This window comes from Andrena cerasifolii, chromosome 14 (assembly GCF_050908995.1).
Source record: "Andrena cerasifolii isolate SP2316 chromosome 14, iyAndCera1_principal, whole genome shotgun sequence".
Lineage (NCBI taxonomy): Eukaryota > Metazoa > Arthropoda > Insecta > Hymenoptera > Andrenidae > Andrena > Andrena cerasifolii.
The window spans coordinates 5239550-5251549 of NC_135131.1; the positions used below are offsets into that span (position 1 = coordinate 5239550).

General features: G+C 43.8%; 2 protein-coding genes across 2 annotated transcripts; one reads left to right on the top strand and one right to left on the bottom strand.

The window, feature by feature from the left end:
• Positions 1-309: 309 nt before the first annotated feature.
• LOC143376703 (solute carrier family 25 member 32) lies at positions 310-10355 on the top strand. The gene is made up of 6 exons (XM_076827309.1): positions 310-763; positions 4988-5141; positions 6135-6387; positions 6483-6596; positions 6679-6824; positions 9487-10355. The coding sequence occupies exons 1-6, from the start codon at positions 601-603 to the stop codon at positions 9671-9673; spliced, it is 1017 nt and encodes a 338-aa protein (XP_076683424.1). The 5' UTR covers positions 310-600; the 3' UTR covers positions 9674-10355.
• A 73-nt stretch (positions 10356-10428) lies between these two features.
• On the bottom strand, positions 10429-11549 carry LOC143376566 (uncharacterized). Its single transcript, XM_076827045.1, has 4 exons — positions 11421-11549; positions 10994-11181; positions 10798-10905; positions 10429-10702 (listed from the first exon to the last, which is right to left on the bottom strand). The coding sequence occupies exons 1-4, from the start codon at positions 11547-11549 to the stop codon at positions 10561-10563; spliced, it is 567 nt and encodes a 188-aa protein (XP_076683160.1). The 3' UTR covers positions 10429-10560.
• Positions 11550-12000: the final 451 nt, after the last annotated feature.

Here is a 12000-nt window from a genome sequence, read left to right on the forward strand (position 1 = left end):
ATTCTCCTATATAATTTAATGGACTATAATTTATTCATCAATTCATATAATATACAATCGATTTATTTCGTTACAGTTTCATCATCATTCCGACACATTCAAAGGATAAACTTAGTCTCATAATATCCCTCCTATAACTGTTTTAAATTTTCAAGTTCCGCAACAGAATAGGCTTTTCATTATCTTGCGTAATCGTGACCAGTAATTGCGCTCGTTTGAATCTGCCGCGCGGAGCGGGGAGGTTCCGTTCGCCGCCGGGAGGGGCAGCGCGTTCGAGCGTGAAGTTGCGCGGAGCCTATGCGCAGCGCGCGTGGCTCGGCCAGTCAGTCTCTGCCGGGCGCTTGGTATGGTCGTGCTTATGCGAGTGACGGTCCGTTGTGTTGCGTAATCGATTAAAAGGAGTGAGCGAGAGGAAATAAATCGACTTGGACCGTGCTGGGAACGATTTCGGCCGTGTCTCACGCTACCGTTCAGCCGAGCACACTGCCAGGTGCGGATCAAGAGACATGCCCGAGTATTGCTAGCGTCACAAAGGATGCGACCGGATCTTCTACTGGCGGTGGTGGATCGGTAACAAACGACCAACAGCAGCAGCCTGTCATGGGAAAAATGTCGCCGATGAAGACCAGCAGCGGCACGCCGGTGGCCAACACTAGACTTCTCAGCCACTTGAAGTACGAGCATTTTGTCGCGGGGATATCCGGCGGCGTGATCTCGACGTTGATGCTGCACCCGTTGGACCTGATCAAGACCAGATTCGCAGGTGAGTGTCTGCCGAGACTCGCTGACGACATAACGGGTCCCCGTTGCAAAATGGCGGGTGGGTATTTCGATATCCTCCTCCCGACATACTCGCACGTGGTGCACGCAGTGCACTTGATACTCGCCCGCTCGAGGACACGGAAAATTCCCCCGTCACTCCCTTCTTCCATCTATCTGTTCTCTCGCGCGTGACTCATAGCTTCTACCGTGGGGCATGATCGATATCATGCAGCATAGGTAGCTTTAACGCGATCAGATTTTCTGAAACTCTGATGCAGGCTTACCGCCAACTCGTCCACTGAAAAAAAAAGTAGTTAACGCGACATCGATTATTGGTACATACTATACATTCCTCTTTACGTCAGTCAAGCCACCCGTGACTAATAGGCGGCTGTTTATATCTAACCGCCAAATCTGTAACACGCGGAATCAGTTTTCGAGAATGCACGACGCCGATGTGAAGTCAGGCTTGGTGCCATTGCGGAACTTGTAGGTATAGAACTGTAGACGAACGTCAATGCTTTGCAGACTCTATGAATTCGCTTTGAGTAATGAATTAGCTTGTCGAGCAGTGGCACATGCTTAACGAAATGTCTTTCACGTATGAAGGATTTAGTGGGGGTAAAGAACAAAGGTCGTTAATGTTTCGCTTATATTCTGATCGGCACATTGGATGGTTATTTAACTCCGAGGCATTGTTTGGACGTATGTATGTACTTTAGCTAGGGCTGTTCATAATGTAAACGGGCTGTTAAGTGTATGAAAGGCAAATATACGTGGTTATTCCGTGGAATGGTCTGGCCGATATTGGACGCCGTTTCTGATCGACGGTCGAATCCATTCCAGCGGCAAGGTCAGATCGAGAAAGCACGTGGCGTTTATCGAGAAATTATTTTTATCCGGTACAGAAATGCTTTGGGTTTCCGTTAACGGTTCGAAAGGCAACTCTTTTAACTGTCTTTAGCAATATTCCATTTAGATCAGAATCTAGAATTCTAAGCTCGATTATTATAATCGCGAGTGACGGTAATTGCATTTCCAAAGTAAAGGTGATTTAAAGTCGTGTCGTTAAAAATGCGGCGATTAGAGCTCGACGTATTTGGGTAGCATTAGGCTAACGGCATCGTTAAAAATACTGGCGAAGTAGCCTTATCTAGTTATTCAGTTACAGGTACAAATATTACGAAAATAATTTCAGTGTAATACCTTTGTACATTAAATAAATAAATCTTATTGTACACTTAATAATATTATTCGAAATTGTTCATACCGACCCAGGATGCAGCAGACAATGAAAATATCCGAAGTATTCATCAGTTCCCGAGGACATTTTACATTCTTCACAATTGGTATTTCGCAGACAGCGCGTTGAGTAGTAATTTGAATGGCACATTGTTGTTGCTGGTAAGCGTAGAATGGGATCGAATTCCTGGACTTAAACGCGATACTATATCGAAACCGTGAACTCGCGCGGATACACGAGGGCGGACGATAACCGTTGATCCACTGAACTCACGTATAATGTATGGATATTAAGTTCATTTTCCTAATGGAGATTGTTAGGCGGGGAACGTTCCACTGCCAATTGGACCTCGTTATGCAGAAAGCTACCAACCCTCAAAATGACAAAAAATACACACAGTACAAAAGCCTATAATTCTGTGACCTTTATTTAATAAAAAACAAAACTTACAGAATATTTAAAATAATATCAATGATACTACTCACTATTAAATAACCCGTTAAAAATAATAGCAAAACAATAACAAGAAATAAATTATACCCAATAGAATTAAATCAATTTTTCTCTAACAATTCAAATCTTCGAACTAAAATTACTCGGTTTCAAATCATTGAGGGTAGCTTTCTGCATAACTGGGCCCAATTTGTTCGTGGTTGAAGAAAGTATGTTAAGTGAAGATTCAAATGATCGTGCGATCTCGCCGCGTGAAGTAGCGCGAAAAAGTAAAAGTAAGTATGTGTACATCGGGGAATTCGGAGATGAAGGCTGTTCGCCATGGTTTCGAATGAAATGGAAAGCGAGGTCTTCCGACTGTATTTGGGAACAGGGAAAGTAGAGATTTCTGTTCTAGGTCAGGACAGGAAGAGTGTCTGAAAATTTCCGTTCCACGCGTATCGTTCGCTACGATCTCGAGCAGCACAGTGCCGACTGCGATTACGATTTTTCCCTATTGTTTCTTGGAATAGTAATGCGGTGGTTAGAATATACAATGCCGCGTGTTATCTAATGTACGCGTATGCATGAAATGACGCTTGCAGAAACCACTCTGACGTAACGCAGGCATTTAGTGAATGAAATTAAATAACACGGCTAGACATCGTTCCGGTATTACTCGATTCGATTCGTTATTAAAAATAACGGTTATCATAATCCGTTAAAGGAGATTCGCCAGCCTCGCGTCGGTTCAAAGTAATAATTCATTGGTTTTTAGCAGCTCGAAAGAGTGGTACGTTACCGAAGGAGCTTATCTAGCGCGTCATTAATTCCCTGTTATCAGGCAAATGCCGATTAACGCAGAAGAGGCTCGTTCGCGGACGCGTATTTTCGTCGTAAAATTCGTTGGCCGCAAACCAAACAGCAAGAAATTCCACAGATTGCGTCAGAAGCACGTGAGACGGAACGATGAAATTTTAAGACGTTCTCGTGATCCAAGCCGTGCGTCACGAGGAAACCGACACCGAAATTCACGAATGGGTGCAGAATAAATGTCCCCTCTCGTCTTCTTTGCACCTACCTCCACAGGATAATCCCTTTTATAGGATCGTGGGTTTAGAAAATCGTGTTAAAAATAGTCGTCGCATACGGAAACATCCGTTTTTTAGTACACAGTTTTCTAGATAACAGATATGTTCAGTCATGTATCCAGTATTATTATTATTATTATTATTATTATTGAAATCAACGAGTGAAAACCTTTAGTACACAATACATTCTGGTTGAAATTAAATTAAATATAATTATTATATTATTAAATTAAATATAATTATTATATTAAATTAAATATAATTATTATAGTATTAAATTAAATATAATTATTATATTATTAAATTAAATATAATTATTGCGAAAACTTCTCTGAGAACGCAGATAGGAAGTATTACTGAAAATTGATTTTACGATAGGCCGGTTACCGTCTCGATGAGTTGTGCAAGATTTTAAGCCACATTGTCGCGCTTGCAAATTTGTAATGCACTGATAACTTATCGCGGGTAACAAAGATCGGGTGAATTTCGTAAATGTTTTGCACATATTGTCCCTCTGTTGTGGTTAGCAAGTAAGCAAGAGATACGATAGGTCTCCTATTTGTTCAACGTTCGATCGAAACAAATAATGCCATCGCTGAGGATGATATACGATTTTCGTACAACGAAGTGTCACGGGGCTAGCATCGAAGTAAGCGTGTATGACAAACCGCGACACGTGACGAGAGTAATACTACATTGCGTGACAAGGGAGAGAAGAAAGCGATTTCGACGAGCGTGAAGTCTGCTGCCCCAGCGCAGCGAGGAGTCTCTATTGCAAGCAGTGCTTTTAGGCCGGTAATTCATAGTCGCTACTTATTCTTAAGCAGATGCTTAAGCATGCGGCATCCTCTACTAAACCTAGTAGCTAGCAAAGGATGCCGAATGCTTAAGCATTTGCTTAACCGTTAACTGGTATACTGTTTTTGGCAAACGTGACTGGTATACTGGGGTCGTGGCAGACCCCAAATAAAAAAGGACACAGAAATTTGTAAAGTCGACACTAGAGCAACCACTATGAATATTTTCATCTTATGTATAAAATAATAGAAGCGTAGAAAGTTAAACTATTATTATAAAATTAATTAGAAATTCAGTTTACCAACTTAGACAACTGAAAATTGTACATCGAACTTTGGGTGCTTGGGGTCACGAGCGACCCCAGGATACCAGTTAAGGGTTAAGAATAAGTGGCGACTATGAATACCGGCCTTAGTTTCTTTCTTTTTATTTCAATAAATAAGCAATCGAACGTGCATATTTGTCGCTCAGCAGGCTATCAAAGGGTGCGTTCCGATTCACGCGTAATGCGCATAAAAACACACCTTTCATGCAGGTGTTGAAAAAAAATAATTTCATTCCGCTATGGCGTTATCCTTATGAGTTAAGCAAGGCGAAACAGTGCCAATCGGTGGTATCGCTTGTAAGCATTTACCTACAGAACTGCTTCCTGTTTTTACAGTTAACGATGGCCATACACGCACGGGCCCGCAATACAAGGGCCTCAAGAGCGCGATCGAACAAATTGTTAAGACTGAAGGTGTACGGGGACTTTACAAAGGTGTCACGCCGAATGTTTTAGGATCTGGCGGTGCGTGGGGTTGCTACTTCTTTTTGTAAGAACCATCATTGATTTTAATACTCTGATTACTATGAGAGCTTCCATAGTGGAAGCCAGCGGCGCACTCAGAATTTAATTCTTGGGGGAAGCCGAGTGGAAGGGATACAAATATTTTCAATGCGAATTTGATAAAATTCGTTAGGCGATCATCAAAATTTATTTAAAGCATAAAATCCAGTTGCAAAGCTCTTGAATTACTCCAGTCGTGATTATATTAATCTGCTTTTCCTTTTTCTCTGGGTGCGCCACTGCTGGAAGCTATTTAGTACTGTGCTATTTTGCTTAAGGGGTTAGACCACCTTGGCCAGGTCAATAAATATCGCATCTTTGGCAATTTATTTCTAAGTGACAAAAACACTTTTATCCATACAAATTTTTCAATGAAGATAGAGGCATCTTTGAATAATATATACAATTTTTTTCAAATATCAAAGCATTCCGAAAACTTTAATGCGTTTGTCTCGAAACCTCGTTTTCCGAAACGGTGCACGCTGTAATTCGAGTAAAACTCTATGGATTTTTATACAATTTTGCACAGATGTTCTTAAATGTATTCTCTATCCTCTGACCGTCAATATTTCCGATATTTTAATTTTTACCCAACTTATGTGTAAATAAAGTCCATTTTCTTACACACAAAAAATGAGCATTTTTCTAAAGTGTAGCTGTTTTGTTATTTTTCAACCAATCGAGAACGCATTTAAAGTTTTCAGAATGTTTTGATATTTGAAAAAAAAATTGTATATATATTCAAAGATGTCTCTATCTGCATTGAAAAATTTTTATCGATAAAAGTGTTCTTGTCACTTAGAAATAAATTCCCAAAGATGCGATATTTCTTGACCTGGCTAAGGTGGTCTAACCCCCTGAGACGCTTTGTCTGTGCCGTTCTTTATCGTAACTCGAGCCGCTTTATTAGACCACCTGTGGTGCACGCGCAATAGATGCGTTCGATCGGGTATAATACATGTGAATCGTTCTTGTTCAGCTACAACACGATTAAAGGTTGGATCCAAGGAGGAAACAGTAGGAAGCCATTGGGCCCGTCCTGGCACATGTTCGCTGCAGCGGACGCTGGGATCCTCACTCTACTGATGACCAATCCACTTTGGGTAGTAAAGACACGCCTGTGTTTGCAATACATGGACGACAAGAATCTTCCGGAGAGGCTGCGGTACAAAGGCACGGTAGATGCGATTAAGAAGATTTATCGGACAGAGGGGATCCACGGTTTATACCGGGTAAATGATCTTTAAATTCACGCGAAAAAGAGGCGGACATTAGCGCGTCCCCGTAAGCAGATTATCAGAATGCAAGTTTCACGAAAATGTTACAGGGTTTCATTCCTGGGATGTTCGGTGTCTCGCACGGCGCGATTCAGTTCATGGTGTACGAGGAGCTGAAGAATTGGTACAACAACTACTTGAATGTCCCAATCGACTCGAAGTTGGTAAGTTCGATACGCGCCGAGCGAGAAGCTGGCCCCGAGAGACCGAGAGACCACTCTACAAGTGGCTCGTGCTTATTTGCAGAACACATGGGAATACATCTTCTTCGCTGCGGTGTCGAAGCTGATGGCCGCCGCGTCTACTTACCCCTATCAAGTCGTAAGAGCTCGGCTTCAAGACCATCATCATAACTACAGTGGCAGCGTTGAATGCGTGCGATCGATATGGAGGTCAGAAGGCATAAAGGGTTTTTATAAAGGCTTAACACCATACCTTTTACACGTCACACCAAATATTTGTTTAATTATCGTAATTTATGAAACATTTTCTAATGTGCCTACAACCACTCATTGACTCTTTAGATTATATTAATCTAAATTTTTAACTGTAGCAGGAAAGGAACACGATGTTAGTCTCATTTAGATATTCTATGATTTACCAAGATTGAGTTATTCCTCGATATTGATCTTGTCCAGCCCCGAACGGTCTCTAACTGAATAGAGGTGATCAGCGGAACAATTTTTATTTGCGTATAATCATGTATTTTGTATTTTGAAAGGTTTTTTTTTCGATAGTCGAGAGTACACTTGAAACAGTATTATTAGAGAAAACTGTTACTCTCCCTCTCTTTTCCCCCCTTTCTCTCGCTCTTTCTTCGTCTCTCTCTCTCTCTCTCTGTCTCTCCCCACTCTTTCTCTCTTCAATATACTTTGGTACAAATGGTAAACCAACACATTGTGTACATCCGCCATGTCGTTTCATTCTTCAAAGTAGCGTAAGTCAATCGAAGAGCTAGCATTATTACTTAACATTGGACACCGCTCTTATAAAACATGCGCGACGTTGTCGTTCGTAATGCCCCGGGAAATTGTTTTACGAAGCTAATTCGCGGGCACATGTGCAACGATGTTATCGAGAATAGTTCTATTGCCCTTAGTGGAAATAATTTCATCCAAGCTTTCGAACCGCAAGTGTCTCTGGAGTCTAGAGATAGGTACATAATTTAATATTCTTATTTAAGTCCACTTTCAAAAGATATAGGGCACTGCACTAGTGTTTTATTAGGAAGAATTGAACGCAGTCTCTAATATATACTATTTCACTGTCGATATCTGTGTTAGACGACTGTTTCGCATAACCATAGAACATTTTACTTCACGATTATAGGAAAAGGTATATATATATATATATATATATATATACCCAATGGTATTTCAAATCTCGCCGCCGCCGCGCGACGAGATCTGTGAAATAGTAGTAATTTATACAGATCACCGGAGCATATACGTTTTATTTATTCGACTTGTGTGTACAAAATAATTTTACTTTCACTTGTAAAGCGCGAGAAGGAAACCAATGTATCTGTGAAAAGAGCACCTAGCTTAATTGTCTCTCGCGTTCTCGTAACTTCTATCCGGGCTGGCACATCGCACGATATAATGTCACGTGTACTCGAGCCATCTCTCTCTCCAATACGATGTTATATTCGCCACCTCGATTTTTGCGTAAATTAGTATTATTTCCCTTTTGATCAATCTCACTCTCGGAATTCCACTTTCGCTGTTACAAAGGCATAGCTAATTGAAAAACGCAATTCGCCGTGTACGAGATAGAGGATGAAGGGTAAAGTGTGCGTAATAGTTGAATTTACAATTAAACGGTCGCGTATGCTTGCCGCAGCGGCGTACGATTTTATTTTCTCTTAAAACAAAAATGCCGACATGTTTACGCAAGGACAGACGTGTTTCTTTGGGGTCTTCCCGTGATCTGCAAGTCACGGCGTCGATCGGTGAATTCTCGCTCGAGAATAATCGAGACGAGCGCGCTCGCAGGAATGTAACGATCACCCAGAATTTTATTGTTACCCTTGCTCCCGTTACAATGTCTTGTATGCAATGAACAAGTACCTCGTCTCGAGGCACCGATAGATGAGAGAATGTTGCAAAGTTCCTTGTAGAGTCTGGTACTCGGAGCAACCGAAGTGTAGCAATAAAGCACGACGTCGCTGAGACATTTACGAAGCAGGTCGGATTTATTTATAAGCAATGAGCGACTTAATAAACAGAAGGAATGGTAAACTATCCCACGTTCGGTTAGCCGCTGGTTCGTGATTAATTCTCTTCTTCGCCGAAGCGGAATCCCAGTGTCGCGTCTCCCAATGTTCCCTTCGGGCTTGGCGACGTCCCAGAACGAAGAGCACTCAAGGTGCGCACGATTCTGGGGTCCCCGTACCTTCCCGTCGGTTCTCGACGCGGCCTCGCGACGATTGCACTTCCTTTCGCGGACATTCTTGCAGGTAAATTAATTGCCGTGGCGGGACCACGGGCATTAGCGCGTCGGAAAGGGAACCGAGGACGCGTAAGAGGGCAATACGTTTATCCGTCTCTCTGAGTGTGCGTGAGGTGTGTGCGCATGTGACTGTGGATGTAACTCCGATCATAGAGACGGATCATTTGTGAAACCACCAGTAGTACGATTTTTGGGCGTGCCACGTGCGTCGCGTTGCGTTTGTGTCTGCAACGTATATCGCAGAGACGAGGAACCATCTGGAATGAGAAATAAACTGTGCAAAATTGGAAACGTCTGGACTTTGAGACACTCCTTCATCCATCTCTTCAGTCGTCGCGATGGCCCACGAGCTTAGCTGTCCTTGGAAGCTCGCCGAGAACCAAACAGCAATATATACCCGGTTCCCGGTGATGCCGCTTAAATTGGCAGAACGTTTGCTTGCGACGTCCCTTCGAATACTGCGACAAGAATCGTACGCCGGTTCGAGTCTGGTGCGAATGAGACAAATTACACTATAGCTGATTGAGAGGTTCCGCGCGTTAACCGACCCTAGAAAGAGAGGAAGCGAAATAACGAAAGCGTATTGCTGGTGGTTAATTGCAGGTATGAACGGTGGCGTGGCTTTTACAAGGGTCTGAGTATGAACCTGACTAGAGTCACCCCGGCGACGGTCATCACGTTCGTGGTTTACGAGAACGTGTCTCACTATCTCCTACAACGTAGAAACCGCCCGGGCATGGATGAAGACAGGCGGCCTCTGCCCATTCTGGCTAAAAACGTCGGGGCCTAACGCATCTCTCTCTCTCTCTCTCGAGAACTCGATTCTGGGAACACCTGGAGACGGGAGGCTCGGTCCGCTTGGACAAAAGCCGGCAGAGCGTTTATCTTTAGCTGACCTCGCAGCGGCGCGAAGCAGGACGCATTTACGCGTAGAATCCTGCCCGTCGAATTCTTCCGTAGGAGCATTTGTATGTAAATTTCGGCCGATAGCTATCGTTTGTAACGTGTCACGCCGTGCCCCCTCCCTGTCGTCGTTGTCCATGTGTATCGTTATTGCGAGAATTAATTGTGAATGCCAGACGCTCGCCAGCAGTCAAGCAATTTCATTTACTCCGTGAAACTTCGTCGTCGGAATCTAGCGCAATAAGAGTAGCCCCGAACAAACGATGCGGTCGGCTAAGTGTCTCCGATAGCTCGAAGCGACTAGGTACGATAATCCTTCATAGCGAGTAAGTATCGTCACCATTACCCGATGCGAAATTCCAGAAAGGCTCTCGCAAACGTTAACGGAGTACTGCGAGTACGTGCCAGCGAGGCTCGATGAATTGTAAATCATTCTTTCCACGGAGATAGCGTGTTTCCCAAACATTCGGTCCGAGGGTTTCTGTTTGTCAGTGAATTCGACGCGAAGATAACGTAATAAATGTTGCGGAAAAGTAACGGCGGAAAATAAATGGACGTTCTTAACTCCACCAACGACTTAACAGCATAATTATTTGATATCGTTGCGGGAATAGACGGCGAAGTGCTCCCGAGAATTATTTACTGCTCGGAGATGACAGCGTGTATTATCGACACGGCGCATTTATATAGCTTTTTAAAAGGTCCGTTTATTGCACGAGGGCTCATCAGCTGTATTAAGCACTACGAAGTTCGCTGGGTAATATCGTGGCTTCTTTAAGTACCGCCGCGGGGATGATAGTGGCTTATCATATCTAATGGACTCTGAGGGCATTTTTTATAGTGGCTGTCGCAATCTTCCACGTGCTCAGCCTCGACGATCTCGCGAGGAAGATCTTCGTCCCGCGAAGAGGATGGACTGTAACAGCGACCACAGGATTTACATTATAGTGAAAATTTACTTTATAGTAAATGATCATTCATTTCGTAGTGTCAAGTAGGTTCGACACTTACGTGAATAAAATCCGCAGCACATCCCCGACCACTCCGTTGTCTGTCGGAGGACTGCTCGCTATTTCGCAGATCATTCGTGGTAAACAACTCTCCCCAGAATACCCGAAGCTATTAAAGCACATCATCTTTGTAAACTGACGTGATTCATGTACCTGTCCAGGAAGAAGACCAAGCTCCTTCCGACCGATTCCCATACCTGTCCAATCTGTTCACGAGAACCTCATAAGCCGTGCGTCGATCCAAGCTGCGTTTCCGGAAATGTGGCTCGTCCGAATAATAGCTGGAGTTCCATTCGCCGGGCAGGCCGTAATTCGCCTCGAAGTACAGAGAAAATAGCACCGATTTGTTCGGGATATCGACGGGCACTCCGAGGGCAAAGAATATCTGGAAACGCGAAGGTAATTCTTTTTAATAATAACCATCCGTTTGGACGGCGACCGCGGTGAAACGATTTCCATGCAGCAATCTGTCGCCCGGCCGCGGCAAATTCCGTTTCTTAAAATATATTTCCCCATTGGGAAGGCAGTGGCGCGGTAAGCTGCGATTCGTGTACAGTGATATCGAGTTAACGGGGTTCGGCGACGCGAGTCGCTGGAGAATTAATAACATATTCGGTATTTCACCCCCATGCCGCTGCCCTCGGGAAATCCAAGCGAACGTAAATGCCTCGCCACCCCTTGCGTGATGTTTTTCACTCCCGAAACGTAGGACAGCCATGTTAGATAAGATGTCAAGAGGACGGGGCTGAACATCTGAAAGTAACGCGAGAATTAGTGACCGTAATAAACGTCCAAACTAAATCCTGCACTATTTCGCCTGCGCGTACTGTTTCGCTTTGAACGAGAGCGTACTACCGTGGTCAAACTCGCCGGCTGTATAAAACGAAGGCAGAGAGCGTCGTTAAAAGGAGAAATTTTACCAAAGCACGGTGTTAACGAATCAAGATCGATGGGCTCTCGCGACTTGATTGCTACATTTTCACAGGCTCGGACCGAGCGTCTTAACGATTTATAAACTCCGCGCTGCCTTAAAAGGACGAAAACACCGTGAAACTTTGCAAGGGACTAATAATTGCCCGCGCTAACGAGCTGTAACCGAAGCTGTTGGCGTCTACGTGTAAAGCGCGGTGGTGCGATGAAAGAAGGAGCGGGACGAGGCAGTTCGTTGCTCCCGGGGGCTGTTTGAAGCGATCTAAACGCTCGG